The 27,212-nt window shown below is 43.0% G+C and overlaps 2 protein-coding genes and 1 long non-coding RNA gene across 7 annotated transcripts in view; 1 reads left to right on the forward strand and 2 right to left on the reverse strand.

The window, feature by feature from the left end:
- The window catches only part of LOC120448338 (F-box/LRR-repeat protein 16), a 30,816-nt gene extending 7,277 nt beyond the window's left edge, over positions 1-23,539 (reverse strand). For 3 of the 5 annotated variants that reach the window (XR_005616093.2, XM_039630298.2, XM_039630300.2), the window contains exons 1-3: positions 17,278-18,780; positions 11,226-11,399; positions 10,976-11,093 (exon numbers count right to left, since the gene is read on the reverse strand). Coding sequence is in view for 4 of the 5 variants with exons in the window: in XM_039630298.2 (XP_039486232.1) it covers positions 10,976-11,093; positions 11,226-11,399; positions 17,278-18,771 (1,786 nt within the window). In the remaining variant the exon portion in view is untranslated. Of the gene's footprint in view, positions 1-10,975; positions 11,094-11,225; positions 11,400-17,277; positions 18,781-23,159 lie in introns of those variants that run through there. The other 2 variants (XM_039630299.2, XM_039630301.2) reach the window with 2 other exon arrangements.
- A 768-nt stretch (positions 23,540-24,307) lies between these two features.
- LOC120449213 lies at positions 24,308-24,912 on the reverse strand. The gene is made up of 2 exons (XR_005616184.2): positions 24,756-24,912; positions 24,308-24,668 (listed from the first exon to the last, which is right to left on the reverse strand). It is a non-coding gene; the product is annotated as an uncharacterized LOC120449213 (long non-coding RNA).
- Positions 24,913-25,227: 315 nt separating this feature from the next.
- Positions 25,228-27,010, forward strand: LOC120449524 (general transcription factor IIE subunit 1). Its single transcript, XM_039632036.1, has 3 exons — positions 25,228-25,424; positions 25,497-26,603; positions 26,672-27,010. Exons 2-3 carry the CDS (start codon positions 25,508-25,510, stop codon positions 26,863-26,865), a joined length of 1,290 nt encoding a protein of 429 aa, XP_039487970.1. The 5' UTR covers positions 25,228-25,424; positions 25,497-25,507; the 3' UTR covers positions 26,866-27,010.
- The last annotated feature ends 202 nt before the right edge of the window (positions 27,011-27,212 follow it).

Below are 27,212 nucleotides of genomic sequence, written 5' to 3' on the forward strand. Positions count from 1 at the left end.
CCTGATCCTCAGTTCTAATCCCAATTCGATTCTAGTTGTGAAACACCCTTAAGTGCAGCTAGTTATTGCTTGTTTTTATGCCGAATCCTGTGTTGCAGTTTCGTTTTGTGACCGACACTAACGGGTAATTGTTTGGTCGCCAGGATTACTCGTTTTTGCGATCACAAATCATGAAATTGCAGCAAAACGCAACAAAGTCGTGAAACCAGTGAAAAATATAGTTTTGTGTGCATGGAAACTGCATTCTAAGATGCATTTATTCAGAACAAGATACAACAAACTGTGAAAGCTAAGGAAGTATTACAATCCCGAATTTAGTTAATTTACAATAATTAAAGGTATGTTGTATAATATACATTTTGTTTTTAAATAATTGTTACAACTTTTTTCATTTTTCTATACAAAGCAGTAAATGCTATGTGTAGTTTATTGATAAGGCTATTGAATGCCACTTTAGTAAAAATAAATTAATCTTGAAACTATTTCCCTGGCGAGTTCAAGAGAGAAATGCAGATTATAGAATAGGTCGACAGAAATGAATGTTTACTGATTTTAAGCTAGTGACGTCGGAATTTTTAATATATAATCATGCTTTAAAATCTCGTTTCTTGTTTTTTTTATATGAATATATTCTATTTTTTCTGGTCAGTATCACAAATTCAAAGTAAATAACTCTGTGGTAGACAGGAAAAACCAAATTATCAGCCGCCAAAGTTTGAAATGATTCATTCGTTCCATGAATAAATTGGGTTCATTTTCTGGGAATTTCCGGCGGATTACAAACCTTGCGGAGGCGATGGGAGCAGGAAAAAATCCACCTGCCTGCTTGATATGGAAATGGGAATTCGCGCTTGACAAGACAACGCATCAAAAATAGTGCCCCAAATCGTGGGTTTATATTCGCCAGGCACACGCACTCGTTGAGACAGAGACAAGTGTCAATAGAAGGACATGGGGGGAATGGAGTGCGGAATGGAGGATGGAGAATAGAGAAGGACGTGGAACCCAAACATGTCAGGCTAACAACTTGTAACTTGTGTATCTATGAGATACATTTACATTTCCCATAACAACTAGCGACGTTTATGCGAGGCTCGTTTGGCATTCAGCTTCTGTTTCTGTTTCTGTTTTTCCAACTCTCACTGCCACTTTCCCCATTTTTCACACACAAAGCGTGATATATATATATATTTTGACTGTCCTTGTTGACGATTGGAACTTGGTTTGCCCATTAACAAAAAGATTGCGACCATAAGGTTTCGATTGAACAACAATCGTTCAAACGTATATTTTAATACTTTTCCGCGTACCCATGTTGGTTATTTTTTTACAAAAACTCAAGCATCGCAGTTCCAGTTTTGAAAGTCCTTCTCTACTAGGACTGGGACAAGTCACAAATTTCATGTTTATTGACAGCTCATGGCTCTTGTCATGGCTTTCATTCTGCTCATTTGGCGTGCCAACGATTTATATCGATTTGTTGGGCTATTTCACATACACATGTGGAAAGTTATGCTCACATAACGGTTAGCGTTTGTTTATGACATTCATTTGATGATTGCTGATTTTTCAAATTGCCTCGTTTAGGTTCAATGGGGGAAATTGCATTTGCTCAAAGTTGCGTATGAGTGATGTGAATATTACGCATACGCACTGTATGTTTACACATTTATAGACAAGTTGTAGTTGCTCATATTTATTTATACTGCCCATTATGTAGTATATAATAGTTTGTTTTATTGCTTTAGAAATTGCTTTTAAAACTTTGCATAAATATATTTATAATTATAAAATAATATTTAATGATTTTAATAAGAAGTGATTATCTAAATCGTGTTAGGCCGATGAAAATCAAACTTAAATCAATAATTTAAGCCGACCCGTCGGCTGCAGAGCCAATTGCAACCCAATCAAGCGAACTGCAACAAAGCTGCTTAAAGTGTAAGTTCAGTTGGCTGTCAATGGCAGTGGATGTAGATGGCAGTCATTATGCCAATTACTCGGAAGTGGAGCAGGGGGACGAGGAGCGGGGAATATGCCATGAAATTTCGCTATGGCAACAAAACTTTTACGAGTGTATTAAATAAGGCAGCAGGACCTGCAGGATGAAAGCATTCTCGTACAGCTTAATCGAAACATTCCAAAGTCGCTTTTCAGTTTCTCTGGAAATTTAATATTCGAAATGGTTTCTTCAAAAAGGAAGCGCAGTAAATACCTCATTGTTCGGATACTTTGTCTTGAACACGATTTCCACGTCTATGAACACTTTGTTAAATTTCGAATTGTTTATTTAAAATTATTTGAGGCATAATAAGAGGGGTTTGAATTATTGTTAAATGCTGGCCGTCTTTCATTCGCATAAAAAAGCTGACAGAATATTAATGAAACATTCCTGGAATTTTTATTTGCTTTCACAACAATTTCATTATACCTTCAGCAGCTGTTTTACTTTCGATGACAAACTCAGTTTTAGCTGAAGGAAATTTAATGAACTTTTCTGCGAATCCTTTAATGCTAGTAAGTTTAAGTTTTCCCCCACCTAAAGATTTTAGCCAAATCTGCCAGGATAAAATAAATCTTACCCAATTTCCCAGGCTGCAGGGAACTGAGGCTTAACCGCTTTGGGGTTTAAGTGGCCTGCCAATTACCGGCAAACTTTGAGGCCAAACAATGAGTGCGTAAATGAGCAGGGAACGATGGTCTTGGGTTGGGGGTCAGAGGTCACCACTCGCGAATCGCGAGCTGAGCCCCCTCGCGTAGGCAAATAATGTGCGGAACGTGCAGGCCTCATTAGGCTTCACCACTCCCCACTCCCCCCTCATTACTGTCGCCATGGAAATCGGGAAGGAAGTGGGCGGAAAGTGGAGAGTGGGTGGGTGGCATGAACTACCGCGATTTGAGATGAGGTTGCGCAACGGCAGATTGGCTCCCCTTCAAGTCTGCGGTATTGCAGGAGTCAAGGGGTCGCAACAATTCAAGAGACTGGAAGAATTAAAGCTGGCGGTTTTAAGAAGCATAAGAGGATTTTCCAGCATGAAATTGAAAATTTCAAATGCTCTTAATAAAGTAAACTTTAGAGAAGACATCAGGATGATTTATATACACCTGAGAAGGTATTCTTCAAACCTAAGGCTGCTGATATTGTAGCTTTACATATCAATTTTTGGAGCTCTTTTTGGAGATCTTAATGATGATAAACGCGGCTGATGTATTTCCTTTGAATGTTTTTATTGTCTGCTGTTTTGCTGTTACCATAAATTGTGCACTAATTTATGCAAACGATACGAAACAAATTTGCCAGAAAGCTGAGGAAAACAATTTGAAAGCGTGCCACAGAGAAATCAGCGAAAACAAGATATAGCTATCATTGCAATTCTTTTGGCAGATTGACAAAACCCACTGCAGTCGAACGATTTCAATCAGAAATAATTTTGTATCTTTACTTGCGACAAGGTTTGTTTTTAACCCGCTAATTGGGAATACTTGGGATAATAAAAATATTTAAAAACACTTAAGATTGAGTGTCTTGCTTTGAACACATACAAATAAGGAATTTATCTTCTTTAATATCCTTAAAAGTTATTTAAGCAGTCCACAAGAAGAGTAGTTTTTTGTTGTCTGTAGCTAATTTACAATTTGAAATAATTTGTGAAATTTGGTTTACCATTTCAGCATGCTTGAGTAACTAATTTTCTTAAACTGAATTGACCTACAGAGACAACTCCTTTGAAGTGACTGCATTAAAAATGCATTAAAATCGCTCAGTTGGATTGTCGGCTAATGGTCCCCGTGTGCTGGATCCTTCCATAAGCCCCTGTGCTCTGTCTGCGAGAGTAGTTTTTCCCGCTTTTCCCACATTTTCCAGCATTTTCCACGCACTACATTTGGCACAGACCTCCGTGTGTGTGTGTTCTTGTGTGAATTTGATTGGCAGTGAGCCGTGGAGCTTCTAGGGTTCTTCTCCCTTGTGACTTGGCTCACATCTTTTGCCGGCATTTTGAAAAGCGAATGAAAAAAAGAAGAAAATTGTTAACCCAGTTTCGTGCCCTGTTGTCTGTTCGCCTACTTTTCCGCTCTGCTTCTCGAGCATTTCCACTGAAAACTTTAATGACGTCAATTACTCCTGCCCCGTTGAAGTTAAATTGCTTCAGTTCGACTTAAGGATTGCCTCTTAATTGCTGGGAATTCGTGCAGCAGTTGGGTTTTGCTTCGCTTTGTCTTTTTTATTATTTGATAGCTAATTGGAGTTTGATTTTACTAAACAACCATGATTTTTGCACATTTCTCTTCTTTTTAATCTCATGAACAATTTGCAATAGATAATGAAACATAAATTGCATAAAAGTAGTGGAGTAATATTAAATGAGTTGAATTAAATACTAAAATGAAAAGTTTTTCTTTTCTAAAACCTTTCAATTGGACGCCTGCATTTGGGTCAGAAAATGCCATAAATTTGTAGGCGCTTTTCCTTTTCCACCCATATATCAAAAGTGGAATGTCTGGCCTGTGCCAAAATTAGCAAGTAGCTTGTCCTGTCCCAGTTTGACTTTGGTACGTATAATTTCGCCTGACACTTTCCCCATTCCTGTAGTCCGGTGAAAGTGCACAAAGTCTGTGGACTGGGGGACAGATGCCACTTTCTCTGCAGGATGGGGGGGCTAATCCCGCCCTGCACTACTCGTATATATAATGGCCGGTATAAATAGAGACTTGGAAGCAAAGTTGTCGGCAGAATGACAACATCATCAACATGAAAATCAGCAGCTTGATGAGAGAGAGCGAGATGCGATGGCCACCACTGGGAGTAAAGTGTGTGTGGGCTTTAAGGTAATTTTCCCTCTTCCTTTTGCTTGATTTTCCGGCTTGCGTCATTGCGTGCAACTATTTCCCATTTCCCACGTAATTCCGAGTGCGTGTGGCAGTTTCAGCTGACATCAAATGCAATTAAAATTGAATTCCACTCAAAAACCACGCACACAAAGGCCTTTCAAAGGGCTTTCCACAACCCTTTTTTGCCGTCCAACTTTCTGCATGTGGCAGCCCCTCAAATCGCATTACATAAGCCAACAGTTATGTTCCCTGTGTCCTGGCCCTCAACTTTGAACTTGCATGTTTGCATTCAAGTTGATGTTATGTGCGTATATACTGTACACTCTGTACACTCTCTGTGTGGCTTGGAAATTCCGGGAAAATCTTTGAGCAGCTGAGTGCAAAACAAAAGTGTCCTTGCCCTCCGTCTCAGTCTATCCGACATATTGTGTGCTTCAAAGCAATGAATGTGTATTTTGTATTTATTTTTCATTTGGTTTTCGGCCCTGCTTTTGGCAGTTTTATAAGTTATTTATTTTCCCAGCAAGTGCCAATAAATTGCTACAAGGGCTTTTACTATTTAAAATATTTTAGCTCAATACAAAATTTGACAGATTTCCAGCTGATGCTTAATTTCCCTTTCTTGTGAACGCTAAATAGTTAATGCACTTAATTAACTTAAATTACAGGGAATGCACTTTCCATGTCGCATCCACTGCACTTCAGGTATTCCCAAAATCGCGCTAGTTTGTGCGAATTACGTTAAGTTCATGGTCACTGTCGTCGGCTGACAATTGATCGACAATTTGGCCAAATACCCAGCGCGGGGGGAAGAATGCGTGTGGGGGGAACGACGGCATTGCCCCCCAAAGAGCTTTTACAAAAATAAAGTTAATTAAAAATTGTTTAGCGCGAGGGAATGAGAGCGAGCAGAGAAACACAGGAGCAGCATCGCAACATCGCAACATCGAGTGCCCTGAAAATGCAAATGTAATTAAATAAACACGACACCCGACGGACGCCCATCAGCTTGGGTGGCTCTGGGTCCCCATCGCGACTAGGATTAGATGGATGAGGGAAGGAAGGAAGATACGGAAGGGGGATACGGAATTCCTACAGCAACCAGCCCCCCCCCCCCAAAAAAGAGGGAGCTTTATCAATTTTAGGGTCTCGGGCGGACAGCTGGCGGTATAAGATGAATTCGATGTCTCGGCGAGCAGGAATTTTGTCATTGCCAAAGGCAAATAGGGTAAGAAAGTACGGCCAAGGTAAATAAAGAAATACCACCAACCAACCATACACACAAACAATTTCAACATTTTGCTATTGGGATGGTCTTATTATGAACTTGGCCATATTCTACTTGACTTTTTGGGTGCTAGCATCTAGAACTAGAATGTATTTAACATTGCCAAGAGGCTTACACTAATTATAATTATTGGGGCAAACACGTTTATTAAAATATTTTCATTATTAATATATAAACATTTACCTATTGAAGCAGATTGAGGGGCTGCAGCCCACTGTAGCTGCACTTACAAAGCGGTAGACAAACAGATTGAGTGGCAATTTCACTCTAAAATTGAGGATGGCCAAAAGGAATCAGGGGGTGCACAGGGAAGCTGCCTCTGGCGGGATGCAGTTTGTGGTTAAATTGATGGACATGTCGCTTTTGCGTCGACAACTGCAATTGTTCAGGCGGGAAACGAACCGCAGCCACTTCATTAGCAGTGTAGCCAGCATTTCAGCCAAGACGCCAACATTCAAACCCTTGGCAATCAAATAGCTTCTGCTCCAAAGGCGTCTTGAGTGGGGGTCAGAAATATATATGTATTTCAGAACTAAAATATAAGTAGACTTGAAGGAAAGCTTATGCTTTCGTTCGAACTTTAAATTATATTTATGTGGAACATGAAACAAGTTTGGAAAGTATGTACATTTTAACTTGTTGATCCTAAAAGTAATAAATATTTAATGTGCATAAATAGCCCATCAATGCATAAACTATATTCGTTAATTATTCACATTGAACATTTGCCTTTTGAATGGACGCACCCCTGTTTTATTCACCAGCTGTGAGTGCTATTCACATTGAGCGAAAAGCTTCGGGACTCAGGTACATGAATTTGATTTGTCGCCCAACACGAGATTTGTAGTTGCCTCAATTCATTATTTCTTTGCGGGATCTGCTAAATGAAAGGCGGCATTTCTGTTGACACTCTTAATTAATGGGAGATTAACTTGTTCATTGTTTCGCTTACATTTCGCCACTCGCGATTCGCAATTCGCATTCACAATTCGCAATCGTATTCGCAGTGTTCGCTTGCTCACGTGCGAACTCATAAATCACGCATACGCCCGGTTGAACGACCTCGTCGCCAATTAACGACGCGGCCAACAAGGGCGTCCTGTCAATGTGTCAGCCAGTCATTCAGTCACTCAGTCAGCCAGTCAGCCAGTCAGCTAGTCGCGTTTCCGGTTCCGCCTGCGGAACGGATTGCGTGCCAAATGATGTGTCACCTCACATTCAAATCCCGAAGTAGCAACTAAAGCCACATGTCCTGAGCCAAAAAACCGCACACTTCACGGAGAGAAAAAGCTGATAAATTGGACAGCTGGTCAAACATATTTATTTGGGTTTTTTGAGTACTATTTTCAATGTATTAGTTTAAACTATTTACTAGTATCGAAGTAGTAACTTTTAGGTTAATATAGCAGCTCTTTAAAGTTGAAATAAAATATTTTCCTTCTAATATTTTCCAGCATTTAATATTAAATTCCCATATTGAAATAAACAATCTTCTCGATTTTCCGCCAGTGCTGACATGGGCCATAAAAATTGAGTTGGCCGAGTGCCAACGTGGCCAAGAGACCTTCGCTGTCTCCAGTGAGCGGAGCCATCACTATCACTGCCAGCCAGAACCTGGAGCCTGGCCCAATTCAATTAGATGCCAAATGCAATTAGCTAAATGGCTTCTCGATGTTGTGATAAGCACCCACCGGCACTTGCTCCCGTTTACTCCTCTGTCACAGCAGTCACTTTTCATGGCCTGAGGAAGCGGACGACTTGTGCTGGGAGTTGTTATTAAAAGTTTTGCCACCGCCGGGGCCAGAGTTCAGCATCAGGCAGCTGGAAACTGAAAACTGAATACGGAATGCGGAAAACTGAAAACTGAAAACTGAAAACTGAAAACTGAAAACTGAAAACTGTTTACTGTGAGCGGGCTTAGCCAACTTCTGACAACGGTTTACAACTGCAGAAGGTTGCGCTTTAAGTGCGAGTTCTGAACTTAAGCAAACTTTGGATGCCACATTGCGTCAGTGGGGCAATAAAGCTGGATTACCAAGCTGCACTACACAAATATTCGAGAACTGTAATGAAACCTTAAGCAGCAGCGCTTAAATGTTAGACGATATATATAATCAGATATGAAACTTTTAACCTCTGCAAAAAACTGTTTAAGGTGAAACAAGCAACTGCCTTTTGCTTTAAAATTAAACTGCAAAGTGGAAAGGAAATGCAAAAGGATTTAATTATGCTCACCGATTAATGCGAAAATAAATAAATGATTAAAACGCCCATTGCGGATTGAGTGTTAAGGGGTTTTCGAGGCCACTGATGGGTCATTAATTAAACATGCATTTCCGGAACGCGGTCACTTCAATAAAATCGTAAAATAAATAATTGGGATTTTGTGCTTTTCCGTTTTTCTGATTTTTATTTATACTTGCTGGGCAAACAGTTTATAATTGGGCTGCAATTTATACAAAATGCCGCCATTAAATATGGCGCCTATTTGCCTTTGTCCTCACGATTCCTAAGCCACGCCCACCTCCACCAACGCCCTAAGCAAACACAAATACAAACAGCAACACAGACAGACAGACAGACACATAGACAGACACGCAGACAGACGAAACGAAGCCAATCTTTGGTTTACGGGGCGGATGTGTAATATGCTTTGCCTACTTTTGTTACTGGCTTTTGGGCCTTTGATGCGCCCTCATCCATCAAAATGTTTGCAGACACACAAAATATGCTCAGCACAACGCTTGTTTGCATGTGTTTTAATATTTTATAAATATTGCGATTTCCCTAAGCTGTTAAACTCGTAGTTGGGCTGTTTATTTATCAACTCTTTCAGCAAGAAGCTTATGTTTATTACTTTATTACTTTTTATTATTATTTTTTTAATTTTTAATTTTTACTGTATATACTATTTACTTATATACAATATTCTAGGTTCCTCTGCAGCTTTTTTCCAGGTGCATCTGTGCAAATCAGTGTCAGTGGTATTACACCACCATATCCTCCTCGGAGAAAAACTTGGGACTGCCGCCGCATCTCGATGATCAGTGAACTGCAATAATTCGATTTCGATGCGCAGCTCTGCAGCCAGAAATCTGGCTGGTTAACTGCTGAAGCCGTAGGAGTAGGAAATGCTGCGGAAAACCGGAGGGCGGGAAAATCCAGTCAAGGCAGCCCGTCTACCAGAAGCGCCTGCATCAACCTGCAGCTTAATTTGTGACGCAATGCATGACGAGTTGGAGGAAAAGGCTGCCTTCGCCTGTGTTGATTGTGGAAGAGCAGGGGAGTGGATGGTTGGCAAAGAAAATGACGTGCCATGAAATTGATTGCAAAGTTTTTACCCCCCGAAGAGGCAGCTCCTTTAGCGAGCTGAAGAGCCTGAGACTCCTGGAACTCGGGACTCAGGTGGGCGTCGTCAAAGGTCAAAGCGGTGTGCATAGGCAAACCACCAACCTCCAACCCTTAACCCTGTTGAAGTGGGCGGGGTTTATGTTTGCCACCACTGTCGATCGCATATTAAATGAGTTTACCTCCGGGCGCCTGAAAGAGCCCCTGAGCACGCCTTCAAATTGCTCAGCTGCGAGGCTATGTGCACGTCAATTAAAGTGGTTTACGGCCAAGTTTATCCGGAGGATGTGTTCCAGGAAAATGGCGCTTTGGGCTTGGCTAAAATCCAACTTTATGGCACATCACATTTTCAAATGTGGTTTCTTATTACAAGAGAAGATTAGCTACTAAAATAGTGCTGTCTGTTATCTGTAATACCAACTAATAAAAGGTATAAGTAGGTGTGAATTTCACACTCTTAAAAAACAAAAACCACAAATATATAAAATATAATCTGCATAACTTTTCTTTGCTTGTCTGATTTAGGCCCAGTTTAGGCAATTTTTATTATAATTTTTTCCCAAGCTGTCGCAAAATCATTTGGTTATAAAACTTTTCACGTTTTGTGTTTGCAGTTGCTGCGGTGATGCTCGAAAAGAGGAAATCTTGTGGGGTTTTGGGGGCTGGACCCTGCCAATTTGCGAGTGACAAGGGTTCTTTGGCGACGTTACGTCAAAAGGATGTAAAAATAGCTGCTTACTCTGTTGGCCAGGAAACGGCAGCGCACAAAAAGTGTCCCACAAAAAGTTTCAATTAGTTGAGTGCAATGTTTAGACAAGCTGACGAGGGCCCACAGATACCCTATTTTTTCAGAGGCAGTACAATCCCATGTGGAGTAGGAGGACTCCCTAGCCTGCAGCAATATGATTTCAATTCGCATTTCCCTTACAACTCCGACTCCGTTTGGCACACTCCCGGTGGATATCCTGAACAGCTTTTTCGGAACACTACCAGCACAGCTGGCAGGAGCAGCACTACATGTGGCCACTCGGTCATCCTCATCCTCATTTCTGGATTGAACGATATTACCGATGGAGATGGTATATAGAAGTGCACTACCTAGTTGATTTTGTGGCGGAACGAAAGCCTTTAGATTTTCCAAGCAAACGAAAACGACAAATAATTTTACGAGTTTTATTTTCAAGTAACTAACTACTTTATAGGAAGCAATGAAGAGCTTTGATTTGGTTAAGTTATATGAGAAAAAAATGAACAGAGTTTTATAATATTATTAAGCACTTTCTTTGAGATTTATGTAAGAATGTAAGTATCTTCAAAGTAAAGAATATCCCAATAAAGGAGCATACACAAGAATTCACAGAAAATGCCCCAATCCCTCTTGACATTTTTTACGAAATTTTTGTCTGTTCAATTTGTGGAACAAATTGCGGATTGGATGTGCCCACCCCACGTTCGTTTCACATGTTATTTGATTAATTGGCAGGGGGAGAGGGGAAGAGTGTCGCTTACCGATATTAACGATGCCATGGTTGGTTAGTTCCCAGCAGGACTGCAGTCGCAGGATGCTGAGGCTGTGGCTCTGTTTGGGCGAGAAGTAGCCGAGTGCCGCATCCGTGACGTGGTAAGCCTGTTGGGAGCGGGAGGAGATTCAATTAATTCGATACGAGGCCACGGGCAACATGGCACGGTGCATGGAGGAGGAGGAGGAGCTAGAGCAGCTAGAGAAGCTCTGGCAGATCCTCCATCAATCTGGACTTGCCTGCAGCGAGAACTCGTAGAGGGAGGGCAGCAGCTGGGCCACCGCGCCCACCGCCTCGTCCGCGATGTTGATGCAGTCCGCCAGGGACAGGGATACGATTCGGGGCGTTAGACACGCCCACAGACCCGCCTCGGTCACCTCGTTGCAACCAGCGAGCTCCAGTTCAAACAAACTCTGCAATTTGAGGGGATTGGGTGTTACGAACAACAGCAAGGACACTTTGCGCACAGGATTTCATTAAAAATATCAGCATATATACTCTAATATGTGTATTAAATGAATAAAGGCATCACAGACTTACTTTATGGTATTCTGTTTTACGTGCTAGTAAATTTGACTAAAGGTACTTAAGTATTAGTTAGGAATTACTCAGTAAAATATAAATTTTGCGTTCCTTCAAATGCAAATCTAAATAAATGAAAATAAATGAGGTAAGGCTAATAAACATGATTCGATATTAATTTACATGTAGCACAACCTGAAAAACAAATGTTTTCTTTTTAAATAATACAAAATCATGCCCACGTGTTATAATGAAAATTCTTGAACAAAAATGTAATACATCTTGAAAATATTAATAAAGAACTTTTATTTTAACAGAGATGTATTGTTATTCTTGGCAATGAACTTGATATACACCAAAAATATTGAGGAATAATACTTGAGGAATTCACGACTTTTCTATATATTCCGCGAGTCCAAAATTTCGTATATTTCGTCTATAAGGGTGACTGTACTGTCATCAAACCGTCAAATGTTTTTATGATCTGCCATCCGATAATTTCTAAAATACTTTTGGACATTTCACGGCGTTCATAAACGTTGACACTTGGCGAGCAGAAAAAAAGGCCAATCGTTGGCGAGTGAAAAGCAGCAAAACAAAAATACCTCAGCGCATATATTTTTACATAAAACAATATATATATAAATTATTATGGAAAACTTGGGCCTCAGGTGGGTTGACTTGTTAAGTATCTGCTAAAGAACATTTCATATTGCCATATCATTAAACGCCACTTTTAATTCACCTTGACATCCACGAAAATTGCGGCCAATGAAAATGTGCGTTTTTGTAAACAAAATGGAAGAGCGATCAATATAAAGTTTTTTTTAACTAATCAATGTGCTTAATTAAACGCCTGTGCACGAGGAATGCCCCAAAGCTAGAAAACTAATTGCATTTTTGCATTTACCCCACAAATCATGCGATGAACCGTAGACAAAACAAGGAAAATTGCACTTTGAAAAACTCGCAATGTTTTGGATTTGTGTGCGTGGAATGCGGGAAATTTGAATGGAAAAACAGAGCAGAGTGAGTCAAACAAATTACAGCTGGCACCTGGTGGGTGCGACGGGAATCCATTAAAAATATAATTAAATTGCAGTACTGCCAACTTTTGATGGCGAAATTTACGAGTCAACAAACTGGGCACCTTTTCTCCTAGTCGAATTTACACTCTTTTTTTTCATGCGTTCTACGCGCAATTTAAGTTCCCATAACAGGATTAACTTTGACCTTTTCAAGAGCAAAACACTGTCGGGAAAATAAAAGCGGGAAAAAACATTACATCTCGATGGAGGCGACCCCATTCGAGTGGCAGACTTTGTGTCGGGATTCAGGCGCCATAGCCGTTGGATCCCTCGAATTCAACCCATTTTCCTCGACACATTTCCCTCCCTCTGAACAACCGGAAACACGGAAACAATGGCGATAAACAGCAAATGCAGCCGGAAGCACAATATATAGAAAGAATAAAAAAAAAAAGAAAATCCCAAGGATGGTCACACACAAAACGCATTAAGCCAGAAATGTTCTCCCTACCGCGACTGAACAACAATTATTGAAGCAAAACTGGAAAAATAACAAAACGTAAACAGCTAAAACAGCAAGACAGCAATTTAATCGGAATCCCTAATGCGAATCCCCGTGAGTTGGTCTAATAAATCATTTACTTTCGCAGCGGGAACAGCAAATAAAATTCAGGAAAAAAGGATATGAAGCAACATCAAAGAAATTCCATCTAGCTGTGAAGATTTGGTTATAGACTTCTGATTTACACCACTTCTTATCATACTGAGATATCCTAATCTTAATCTGATGTTCAAATTAGTGTCCAAAGAAACATTGCATAAGTAAAGGGCAGGGATCCAACTCATTAGCGAATTAAATGCTCTAATTAGGGATGTGTTGAGTATACATGGCCAGTAATTGGATTCTGTACATCGGTTAACTTGGCCAGCAATCAGCAAAGGAAGCCCGACAACAAGGAAGCCAAGCCTTTGGCATGACTTCATTATGGATGGTAAATGCTCGCTTGTTGTTTAGATTTTTCCAGCCATTTCGCCGACCATTTTCCGTACTTCGTTTTTATGGACAATTGTGGAACTTTTTTCCCCTCTGGCTTGTTTATACTCGTACCGAACAGCACAATTCACGTAGCCGTAGCCATGGGAAAAGTTTTTTCGGTACCATGTGTTCGGCGGAGGAGGAGGATTCCAAAATCGATAGGAAAAGTCAGCCACGCAAAGGAGAGTTCCACATGGAAATGCTAATGGAAGCACATACACATGTCAGGATGTGTGACTATTTGGCCGGAAAAAGTTTTCCCGTGTTTTTGCCTTCGGTTTCTGAGGTTTTCGTCAAAACGATGACAATTTGTGAGTGGTCAAGCACAGGGAACAATTTATTCGATTTGCCAAATGCGACTTTCAAATAAGGTACTTTCCAGCTTACAAAGAAAAAAAGGTATTAAATTATGAGAAAATGCGAAGTATATCATGCTTTAATTAACTGCTTTTACTCATCAATAAATTAATTCTGTTTAATATTGTTTCAACAAAATAGCTTATTTAATCACTGCACTTTAGGTAAATTGATGAATTTAAAACTCCAACTGCAGGTGAACAGGAATTAGCATTTAAATAGCCAGAGGTGACAGAGCGTAGCATAAGTTTATGGGTCAATGGGGTTGGGTTCAACGAGCTCCGCTCCGGACCCACTTAAAAATCCCCCCCCTTCCAGAAGTCTGGAGTGGCAACTTTGGAGCGGCAATGCGGAAATCGCACATACACGAGTATATACTATAGTTGTGCTCGCCCGAGGCGACTGCAGTGCATTTGGCATTAAAAATGTATGGGAATGCAGGAAAGTCGCCGCATTTCCGCCGCTTATTCAGCAGCAGCAGTAACTAGCATTAATTTCAGCGTGTTGCATGTTTGCCCGACTTTTCCGGGAAAGTCCGTTTGAGAAGTGCAAAGGGGGTAAATTCCATATGGCCACTAGCCTTACATACACTTTACGCAGAGTCCCCAAGGTCGAATTCCTGAGCCCGTTGCGGTTGATCCGCTCGCATCATGGCCAAATCCAACTTGTCCCCAGTGTGTCATTGTTGTTGACATTGCCAGCGACAACAATTTGCAATCAAACCATTTGTGGGCGCTTCCTGGGCACACACACACCCATACACACACACAGCAGGAATTCGCACACATCTGCAAATTTTAGACCCTGGCAATGGAACTGGGCTCATAAACATGACATGCACTCGCAGTGGATTAATTCTGACATCAGCACTCCGAGTGACGTATGCACAGCAGGGTGGACCTTAATGGTCGCGATTTAACCCAAAGGCACTGCAACTCACTCTTTTCTGGAAGACAGAGGAAGACTAAGGAGCTCAGAAGGAAGTTACTCATACGCAGTGTTGGCTCCTTCTCATTAACAAAGAGTAACAGTTCCAGTTTTCACTTGTAACCAAATAACAATAGATTTAAGGAGATGATCTAATTGGGCTTATATTGTTTGCTTGATTATTCATTGTTAGTAAGCAAATTATGCATTAAACGCATAACATGCCAAGAAGTTTCATACTGTTATAGTTCGACAATTATCTTTGATAGATAAACATTTTAAATTACAAATATAACTACTAATTGATGCAGTACAAATATTTGCTCATGTGACAGAGGGTCACCCTAACAATCGAGCAGGATGAAAATCAAAGGAACTGAATGGATGGGAATGGTGGAGAAGTGATGCAGTCAACTCAATGGGTGTGTGACTGACTGAGCTGACAGGACCGCAAATTCATGTAGAACGCTCCTTCATAAAGGACTTGGCCACAGCCAGTTCACCAACGTTATCCACTTTACTATGTAGATGTGTGTGTGTGTGTCTGTTTGTTTCTGGATATTTGTATTTGTGTTTTCTCAAATCCCAGTGTGTGTGTGTGCCTGTGTTTGTGTGGGCCATTTCCGGTGACCCATGCTGGGCCCCTGGTGGATTAGGTTCCCAGATTGCTCGGGATTGGTCCATGAAATGAATGGATTAGTTTGCCCAGGGCAAACTCTCCCCCCAAAACAGTTGGCCATCAATTAAGCTCCCCACTTGTACGTCCAAATTCGATTGGGGTTCCTCGGGATTATTGAGGCAGTCCGGCAAACCGAAGGAGATGAACTCGTTGGAAGGGCAGTAGTAAAGACAAAACGAGTGGAATAACCAAGGATAAAATGACGGGTTATTAAGAGTGAGTGGTGTGAATGGGATTGCTATGGAAAGAATACCAATCACGATAAATATACCATAAATATTATATATATAAATATATTGGATTTTGTACTTGTTATATTTCGCTCATGTTGCATGACCGCTTTATATAGTTTCAGAATAGATGTGTTCAGGCAAAAATAAATAAAAAGATTTTCAGCTTTTATTCTAATAAAATATGGAATTTTTTCCTGCAAGCGAAGCACAACTCATAAATGATTCACCTGGCGGAGCGTAGAAATTATGAATGCACAGTGAGTGTATTCGATTGAGCTACTCGCACATTTCGCTCAAATTAGCGCAACTAAATAGCAGGCTAAATTAAATGAAATTTATGACGGAGCTTTGATGTGATTTGCATCTGAAATTGATCGCATCAATTCATTATGTGCCGGCAGTCGAGACGAGTGACGAAAGTGGAGGGTTTTTGGCCAAAAATTCGCCAGTCGCGATGCGATGACACACTTTTCAGCTCTGACACGTTTCATTTCTCTGGCGCGCGGCACAAGTCCCGAAATAAAACGAAAATAGTTTTCATTTCAGCGCACAAATACCGATTCGGATTCGGATTCGTCTTCGTGTGCGAATCTCATTTTATTTCGGATGTGGTGGCTGCTGGTGGCCCAAAGCGGGACTGACCACTGTCAACTTGCCGCTGGCCAAAAACTCGAAACGCCCACGGCTGCAAAGTTCGCTCTTTCTCAGACATTTTCCGAACCCATCTCTCCACAAAAAAGCAAAAACCAAATCAAGTCGGATGTGGGGGCCAAATAAAAGCCGTTCAGAGTGGCCCAGCTGAGCCCCAAAAAGCAGAGAGAAATGTTGCAGAGCTGGGAGCCAGTCGAGTTGCCCTTTGGGGCCAGATTTCCGCACATTGCCGTCCGCCCAAGTTGTCTTGCATTTTAAACAAACGACAGGCCATTATTCCAGCTTATGTGCAGATGGGATTTTTGTTTACACATCTACGAGCATAAGTAGTTTGCACTTGTATCTCAAGGGCGCAAAGATACGACAGTCATTTCAGTCGCCAAACATTTTTAGTCGGCTCTGTCTCTTTTATCAGCGACACATCTTAATGAGTCTTCTGGAATGAGTCTTCGTTGAATAACCATTTAAGGATGTGGCCATGAATCATTAGTAACCGATAGCAATTCCACAGCAAAGTAAGTAAATGAATACAGAATTTGCGCAAATTGTATCTAATTGTATTATGTGCATAATGAAAGCAAGAATGTCAGTGCCCTTTTATTGATTTTATTAATTCGAGATTTTTAATAAACGAACGCATTCATTCGGAAATTGAATAATAATTGAATAATTAAATAATAATTGGTGACATATAAACTAAAACGGAAAAGAAGAACGTGGAACATAAAAAAACATTTATATTTTTATAAAATATATTATATATATGTGGAAACCTTTTAATTAATGTTAAAAGATTCCAAAAATATATAGTAAATAATTCGAAAAGCTAATGCCATAATTATAAGGATTTCAGCTCACCTGCAGGTGGTCGAGCAGCGTCTCCAGTCCCCGGTCGCTGATGGAGGAGCAGCGCAGGCTGAGCGAGTGGACGTGCTTGGAGGCGAGCGGGAAGGAGTGGACCACGTCCAGGGCGTCCTCGTCGGAGGCGCCGACCAGACCCAGGGCGTGGAATCCGCGACGGATGAGCGAGTTGTAGAGCTTGCCGCGATCGCAGCCTGGCATTTGGCGCAGCTCGCGGCACTGCAGTGTGGGCAACAGGCCGCTCCAGTAGCGCGGACTGCGGTACAGTGTGTCCCGCCACTTGACGCACACCTGGGCGAGGATGCGTCGCTCGTAGGGGGAGAAGTACTGGAAGAAGCGGCTGAGAAAGCGATCGTCGAGCATCAGCTGCTCGATGCTGTGGATGGGCGGCGGGTGGAGCTGGTGTTGCATGATCAGCGGCGATGCCGGGTTGATGCCCATGCTGCCATACGGATGGTGCAGGTGAGGATTGGGCAGCTGTTTGCGCAACTGCAGCGGTGTGCCGCCGGCACTGGCCGCCGCCTTCTGGGCGGCCACCATGCCCATGGTGCTGAAGGTGGGCGAACCCGGGTTCACACCGCCGCCCGGTATGGTTATGTTCATCTGCTTGGCAATGGACTTCACTGTGGGCGTGGGCGGTGCACCCAGTGGCATGCCAGTGGGCGGGGCCGGACCCACCATCACATGGTGGTTGGAGTTGATCAGCGTGGAGGCCTGCAGCTGGAGATGTTGCTGCTGCGACTGTTGCAGCTGCATATGCTGCTGTTGCTGCTGTTGTTGCTGCTGCAGGAGGTGGTGTGTGGAGTTCTGCACCTGCGACTGGCCACCTGGCATTGTGATGGCTCCGGGACTGGGACTACTGCCCCGCGACGGCTTGTCCGGCGTCTGTGGAGGATTGGCGTTGCTGGCGGGCGAAGTGGCAGCGGTGGCGGCCGCTGCAGTGCTGTTGCTATTGGAGCTATTCGATCCTGAGTTAGAATTTGAGTTGCCGCCGCCGCACAGGGCGTTCGTTACGCGCTCCATCACCGACGTCTTGCCGCTGGACGCCGCCGGTGTGGGCGTGGCACCTGTCGGGGATGCAGATTCAGCACCAGCACCAGCACCACCGGAAGTGCTGCTGTGATGGTGCTTGGAGCGCAGGCCCAGGCCATTGATCCGCTTGGACAGCTCCGCGGATGCTCGCTCGACCACGCCCTGAGCGGAGATCGATGACATCGTGTGCTGGAACAGATTCACCTTGCCTCCCTGGGTAACGAAGCCGTGTGGAAAAGTGTAGTCCTGCGGCCTCTCTCCTTCGTTTTTCAATCGGTTGTGGTGTCGGCTTTGCTTATCCTTTACATCCCGTTGGTCCTGTGTGTTGCTAACCCTTTTCAGCCGGCAATTAGCGAGTTTCACCTGCAACGAAGCCACACGAAACACAATGGGGTTAATTGGCTGGTTTCCGGTGGCAAAGGTGGCTGAGAAAGGCAGCAGAGCAATTTCTGAAGGCATAGCCTTGTAAGTAATACTGAAAGTCTGCTCAGAAACTACTGAACCTGGTTTTCAGTACTATGCAACATTATTGTTTACTGTACACTATATTATTTGGTTTTAAAGGAATTCTGGACAATGTTTCGCATTTTTATTAGCTTGAAAAGCATTTAAAAACCAACTCAACCATTTGAAGTCATTTCCGCCAAGAACCACTGCAATTACACGATTGGTGGGAAGTTGCCAACTGTGGTTTGTCACTCCCTGTCAATAGTTTGCTCGAGACTTGCCCCATGTGGAAAGCGCGGCACTTTCGCGTGCCTCCGCACGACTGACCAAATAAAAATGGAGAAATGGAGGCCACAACCGGACAGATTTATGGCACACTTTCGTTTGGTTGGCGTGCAGGCCGTAACCTCCGACCTCGATTCTCCCGCATTTTGCGACTTGTTGTGGCTGCAGAAAGTTCGCCGATAAGGCAAACAATATTCCAACTGCAAACTAACTAAGCCAAGGTAATCCGCCACCAGGTGCAATGCCTTTTGCGTTGCGATTACGGACCGGAAGTACCGAATCCCGCGACTTGGAGGATCCACCAATGGATTGTGGTCAGCAGACGAGAAACTTTTTGGGGGTGTATCCCTAGACTACATCTTTCTTTTATACTTAAGCAAAAAATATATATAGCAACGTATTTAATTAAACATAATTTCCAGTCTCCCAGCTGAAAGTAATTGTTGAACAAAAGAGGCAAATCACATTAATCTCCGCATCGATTTGGAAATCGATAGCCCCTTGCTCGCATCCTCGAAAGCATAAATAAAAACTTAAATGGCCAATTAAGCGAGGACATCGGAAAAGCTTTTCTTTGAGTTCGCCTTATCGAGAGGACACGTTCGTTGTCCTTTTGTGAAGAGCACAAATTTAATTGCCATAAATGCGCGGATTCGGCAGAGCTCAGTTCCGAATGAGGACCCTAAGCCTCAAGGTGAGCCTCCTCCGCCGAGGAGCGCTTATCGCTGGTCCGCCTGGCTGCATCGACATCCTTGAGCCTTCGGTCTTCATCCTTCGACGTCATCCTTGCCATTTGAGGAGGGCTCTGGCCCAATCTTCGCAATCGTTTCTGCCTTTCCGTTTGGACGTGCGCCCAAACAAAAGACAGTCATCTCGCCGCCCACGGGGGCGTGGCAGAGACATTGACTGAGCTTTCTCTGTCATTTCCGGTCGGCTTAAATGCCGAATGCTACTCTAAACTCGGATGGGAGCTTCAGCTAAACAAATTACATTGGCATTTAAATTTAAGGAAATAATTTATAGAATTTATGTTATATATAATATATAAGTATGTTTTATATAGAAATTCTTTCTGCATAATATACTTTGTTTAGATTTTAAAATACTTTCTCTTCATATTCCCTTGTTAATTAACAGCATACAGCTTAGAATACATTTACATATTATTTTCATACCTAATGAATAATTTTACTTTTTAAGAGTATCCCCTTTTTTGTTTCGAGTGAACGCCCATTTCGAATGTGTCTGGTTTTTATTGTTGAGATTTGATTGTGCGACAAATGCAAATACAAATTTGGTGCTCGGCACACTCGAAAGTTGGCATTACCCAAGCAGGCTTCCTCAGTCCTTCCGTCTGCCACAAGTTACACAATCCTCCTTGACTTTGGAGCCAAAGGAGCCGTCGAGCAGGAAAAAAAAGGGAAATGGAACTGGGAGGTCCTGGCATATTCTCAATTGTGTTACTCGGAGTGGAAGCGAGTGGCCCGGTTGGGTGAAAATTGGCCAGATAATTTTACAAATCACTGTATATGTGCCTACAGCCCACACTTTTCTGCTTCTGCCTTGGTTAATTTAAGCCAGATTTTGAGGCAGCTCAAATTTAAGGGCATATGGTATAATTTGCTATAAATGATGAAAAGGTTTGCAGGATAATTTGCTCTAAATGATGAGAAGGATTTACAGGATTCATGCGTCATTTATCGCAGTTAAAAGACACATATGTTAAGTCTGCCAAGAAGATTTCTTATTGCCTTAATTATTCCAACTGCATCTAGCCATTCGGTAAAACAATAAACAGTTTACCTGCCCTTCGTTGTGCCCAAATTGTTTAAATTAACCGAGCTTTCAAGAGCATTTTGGCGCACAGGTGCAGACCCACAGCTTTGCCCTGCCCTAAAATGCTTAATAACAAGCTAAGTAATTTGATGAATATTCCGGAAAGTGCATTTTGCCACACAGAGCCCCGCCCACCGCCCGCTGCGACCTGAAACTACATTTTGAAGAAACTTTGGCTGTTTTGGGCGAGCCAAGAGCAAAAGTGTTGCATACTGCGAGGCGCACTTGCAGCAGGAAAGAAACTTTATTCAAACTTTGAAAGCAAAAATCATTTCTTAAGTAAATAAACACACGTTTAAACACAAAGTTATTGATTTTATTTTGGGTTTATTATTTTTAATATATAAAAAATAAGAAATATATATTAAAGCAAAGGTATGGGGTTCGTAATTCCCAGTTAATCCCTATATAATCCCTATCCCTACTGAAAATATTAAAAACTCTGTTTCCCTTTTTTTGAAGGCACTCCAATTTTTCCCCTTGTGTAGTAGTTAATGTGGCTCTTTTTTCCAGAGTGTGCTCAAGTGTTTGGGGGTGGTGCTGCCTGCCTGCCAGCCTGCCAGTGTATTTCATTTTTGTGCGCCCTCCGCTTCGTGCGCATTTTCCGCAGCTTGGCTCCATGTCTATTTTTGGAGTTGGTTTGAGTTCGAGTTCGAGTTCGCGTGCTTATTGGATTTTCCACCAGTCGCCAGCCGCCCGCCACGGGCCACGCCCCCCCTTTGTGCCTGAGCCTGCTCCACATTGCCACAATGCACCGCCTTCGCCCGGATCCGGGGTTCCAGGGTCCGGGTGGAGAGCCCGTATCCGTAAGCCTGCGTGCTGCCTGGGCAGCAGTATCGATTTTCGACCCGCTGTTTTCCCTGCGCTCTCTCCATTCTGCGCTCAAAAGCAAAACAAAGCACGGCGACTGAAGGGAAATAGTAACCCACCCGAATAGCGAATGTCAATATTCTTCCACCGCATCCCGCATTCCGCTCAAGTTCAGTGTTGTTCTTCCCATCAGCTGGGAAATCGTGAAAATGTGTAACAAGAATGGAGCGAACAAAACACGGGGACTGCAAAAATGTTGCACGTACTTACGTACATATATATGTATGTACATATGTACCTATATGTTTGTTTGGGGGCTAAAGTTCTTCGAAGTAATTGTCGCAGCAATGGACGGACCCTTGGGATTTAATGGGACAACCATTAAATAATTACGACAATGTTATTTCGTAATTGTGCGCTTTCTATTTCGACTAAGGTTTTCCCTTCGTTCTTGGAAAAGTTGCCACTATCGTGCAGTAACACTTATTTAAGTAAAATATTTTTACAACCGAAGTTTTAAAAGTGTTGATTCCAAATCAACTTACAATATTTTGAGGTAATACCAATTATACAAATTCCTCTATCAATTTGTTCTATTATTAAGTTTTTATAAATTTTTTATTATTACTGTTATTTGCAATTTATCAATAGAGTATTTAAACAGGAATATCTTAGAATATATCAAAATGTGTTGCTCATGAACTAACTCTGCCTGCAATACGCCACGTACATAGATTCCAACTGCTTTAGATTGCAAATGAATTATGCCGAAAGCATCGGCAAATGCCTTTCCACTTGGCACTCCGTTGCCATGCAAATTGCACTAGCTTATCCCAATCACCCAGGTCATCTCAATCTCAATCCCAATCTCCAGCCCAATTCGAATCCGAATCCGAGTCCCAGCCACGACTGGATTCCCCACAACTTGTATCCGTGCCGTACGTCAGTGTTCGTTCGTTTCTGGGTCACAGTGCAACTTTGACCTGATTTGTGGAGTAGGCCGTCTATATACACATCGTGTATATCGAGTATATGCACTATATAGCATACAAAGCCATGCCGTGATAGTGCATAGGTTTTCCAGATATCGAGCGTAATGCAAAGGAGTTCGCAGCGCGAATCACAACGCCAATCAATGAGCTCAATGAAGCGCTGCTGGAAGAAGGACGCGCCAGGATGTCTAAGACCATTATTGCGATTATGCCGATGGGCGGCGTTCAGTGGGTGGTATGACATCACAGACGAGTGGGCGGTGGGCAAGGGGGTGGCGCCACCCCTTGGGGGCGGTTAGCGACCGGCTCTCTATCTTTCGGGGGTGAGCCGCGCAAGGGGGTGAAACTGGCCAACAACAGTTCACGTGCAGCCAACAAAAATGATGCACTGAATCCAGCCATGGTATCTTATATTTTCTACGTTTTTTTTTAAACACAACTTTGGTGGAAATCAGTAAGAGGGCTTAGGAAACCAACCTTCTCCTTGCTTGATTCTTTATGTAATGCTAGAACTCTGCGTCTCACACAATATAAAAATCAATTTGGCAAAAGTTGCGGCGCCGCGTTTTCCCAATTTTTCCTTTGTGTTTTTATCGTGGCTTTTCCTTTTGGGTGCCGTATTCGCAGCGGAAGAAACACCACAGAAACACCGAAAGAAAACACACGCGAACGGAAAAACGAAAGCCGCAAGAAAGTCCGCCGTCTCGCAGACAGCGAAGGAAACTGCAGTAAAACGTTGGAAAAACAAAAAACACAAGTATTTGATTTGCACGCTCTTGTCGCCTGTAATTGTTGTGGCCGCCGTTGGAAAATTGTCGAGCGGAAAAGCGAGGAAAACGAGCGTTAGCGCGCACGACTCAAAATTCAAACTGCAGGCGGATGCCACCAGCGAAAGTGGGAAAGCCTGTTTCTGTTTTTCCCGCAGTCAAAGAGAGAGAGAGAGAGAGCCTGCGCATTGGGCCCTGCTCTTTCGCTCGCACGCGGAAAAGCTTTTCCCATGGACGTAGTGCTTTAGGGGTCCCATTGCCTCTCATTCGGAAAAGCGTCCCAGCACTTAGGGCCTACTCCCCTGTCTGTGTCCTCTGCTCTCGCAGAGTCTGCGCCCTGCCCTCCGCTGCAAGGTAAACAAGCTCAGGTGGAGTTTCCGCGGAGTAGTTTCCCACCCTCCCAGCGACTGGGCTTTTCCGAGCCTTTTTTTTTAAACTCAGGCAACTCTTCAGGCTGGACGCCGTGGGTGTTCACGTGCTGCAGCTGACAGTGTAAGCAGTTTAACACGTTTCATTTAAATGATGTCAATATATTTATCAATTCATGATTTAATATATAAATTATATAATATTATAATGTTTAATAAACTGTTAAGAAATCTCGTTTAAAAGAGTTTCGATGTGCATTAAAAACAACAAATGTACATTTTAAAATTTGAATTTGAGAGCACAACGAAATCCAAACATATTGCAGAAAAATAACCTTAAATTTGGAAGCTGAATTATTTTGTAATAAATTTTACCTTTTGTATAAATCTTAAGACACACTATTACAAAGAAGGTTGATACTCTCTTATTAAGTATTACTTTTTAAATTGAGAAAGAGTGTTTTCAATAGCATTTTAAGTTAAGCACGAGTTATCTTTTGAAAATATATGTAATATCTTTTAAAATTCATACATCGTGTGCCATAAATTTTGCTATATTCTGTCTGTTGAATTGCCATTTGTAAACATGGAGCAGCTGACTTGGACTTCGCATTGTGCGCCCAATTATATCCATGACATTCATCGGGACAACAGAAGTGTGTTGGCTGCCAAATAAACACGCAAGGGGACGTCTGCACCCCCGACCTCTGACCTCGTCAAAAAGTCCACCCCCGCGTCTGCTTTGCCCGTGTAGAGCTACGGGTACTTCGTGTGGGCGAGCCTCGTTCCGGGGGATTACAGCGGAATGCACTCGAACGCAAGGCGAAGTTCGCATTAAAAAATAGACGACCCTAGACAGCGGAGCATGAAATATTAAGCACTTCGAGCGGATAAACAAAGGCGGTGAGAGGACGACTTGTTGGATTATTTTCACTCACTTCTGCGGTCAAAAACAAAAACAGTTCCAAGCTAACAGCGCTCATATAAAGCCAATGCACAAACATGGAATAGTAGTGTTCACAAATTTGGCAGATTTAGTAAAATAGTCTTAAAATGTATGACAAGGCTTACATGGTTTAAAAAAAAAAAACTTTAAATTTTAGAACCAATTCAAAAAAATGTTATGACAGTATAGTTATTACATATATGTAGCTATATTATGTTTGCAGTAGTAAGTTCTTCTCTTGATTCTGAAAACCTAAGTAAATGTACTTGGTCCATATTTCATAATTGTTTTTAACCGCCAAGTTTTTAAAATGAATTTAACAAAAGTTTAGTGTGGCAATGCCCCAAGTTTAAATTGCGCGCTCTAAAAGTGGGTTTGTGAAATAACTACCCTTCCAGCGAAGTTTTCCACCTAATGCTGAGGTTTATTTAGGGATTTTTGCATTGCGTTGGTAATTTTCGAAGCAAATAACTCGGTCACATTGATGCACAAAAGAGAATTTGGCGGTGGAAATTTTATTTTTGCCGTGCAAAAACTTAACAAATACGGTCAAACAGGGAGCAGATGACTGCCGGTAGACCCATGAAGATCCACAGACCCACGGCCTGCATTGAATAACCAAAAAGTGCTCTGCTGCCGGAGCTCCGGTTTCGAGAGACTGGTAAGTGGCGTGGGAGCAGCCGAAACAAAAGGTGAAATCATATAATATATGTAAATACTGGCCATCCTGCAGATAAACACACAATGTCGTCTACATCGGCGGCGGCATCGAACGCAGCGCCAGCGAAAACGGAGGTGCGGTACGTAACCGAGGTGCCCAGCAGCCTGAAGCAACTGGCACGCCTCGTGGTCCGTGGATTCTACTCGCTGGAGGATGCCCTCATCATCGACATGCTGGTGCGGAATCCCTGCATGAAGGAGGACGACATCGGGGAGCTGTTGCGCTTCGAGAAGAAGCAGCTGAGGGCCCGGATCACCACGCTGCGCACCGACAAGTTCATCCAGATCCGACTGAAAATGGAAACCGGGCCGGATGGCAAGGCCCAGAAGGTCAATTACTACTTCATCAACTACAAGACGTTCGTGAACGTGGTCAAGTACAAGCTGGATCTTATGCGCAAGCGTATGGAGACGGAGGAGCGGGATGCCACCAGCAGAGCAAGTTTCAAGTGCTCCACGTGTTCCAAGACATTCACGGATCTCGAAGCGGACCAGCTGTTTGACATGGCCACCCTGGAGTTCCGGTGCACCTTCTGCGGCAGTTCCGTGGAGGAGGACAGCGCCGCCATGCCCAAAAAAGACTCCCGCCTCTTGCTGGCCCACTTTAACGAGCAGCTGCAGCCGCTTTACGACCTGCTCAGGGAGGTGGAGGGCATCAAGCTGGCGCCCGAGGTGCTCGAACCGGAGCCCGTGGACATCGACACCATTCGTGGACTGAACAAACCCAACGCCGTGCGACCGGATGGCATGGCGTGGTCGGGTGAGGCGACAAGAAACCAGGGCTTCGCGGTGGAGGAGACCCGCGTGGACGTCACTATTGGCGGCGACGACACATCGGATGCTGTGGTCGAGCGCAAGTCGCGTCCCATTTGGATGACAGAGAGCACTGTGATAACCGACACGGATGCTGCCGATTGCGCGGCCGATGCGGTGCAGACGGCAAGCGGATCGGGGCATCGCAACCGCAAGGAAAACGAGGACATCATGTCCGTGCTGTTGCAGCACGAAAAGCAGCCGGGCCAGAAGGAGCCGCACATGAAGGGCCTCCGCGTGGGCTCGTCGAACGCCAACTCCAGCGATTCCAGCGACGACGAAAAGGACATTGACAACGCCAAGATTCGTAAGAAACACAATCTATTTCTTAATCTCATCTTTTAAACGTTCTAATTTACGTTTTTGTGCTTACAGCTGATGTCGACTTTGACAATTATATTAACTCGGATTCGGCGGAGGAGGACGACGATGTGCCCACTGTGCTGGTGGCTGGACGACCGCATCCGCTCGACCAACTGGACGACAACCTGATAGCGCAGATGACGCCGCAGGAGAAGGAGAACTACATACACGTGTACCAGCAGCACTACAGCCATATATTCGAATGAGGGCGCATGCAATTAGCGACGATTTCCACGTTTTCCACGAGTTCCCCATCTCACGCATAGAGTCATTGTAAATTTAAGTTACCCACTAGTTCGAGAGAATGTGTACAAATGAAATGCGTATATAAATGTGCATAAACCAATGAAATGCGTATATAAATGTGCATAAACAAATGACGTGATGATTATGGGGAGTAGTTAATGCTAAACATGGCAAACTTACAAAGTTGTGCTATAGAATTTATAGAAGCCATTATGCACGGGAATTCTGTGAATATCTCTAATGCTGTTTCAAATAGGTTGAATACATTTGCATACCTGAAACTAACTAATAACTCAAATAATCATAA

This window comes from Drosophila santomea, chromosome 3L, assembly GCF_016746245.2.
Source record: "Drosophila santomea strain STO CAGO 1482 chromosome 3L, Prin_Dsan_1.1, whole genome shotgun sequence".
Classification (NCBI taxonomy): domain Eukaryota; kingdom Metazoa; phylum Arthropoda; class Insecta; order Diptera; family Drosophilidae; genus Drosophila; species Drosophila santomea.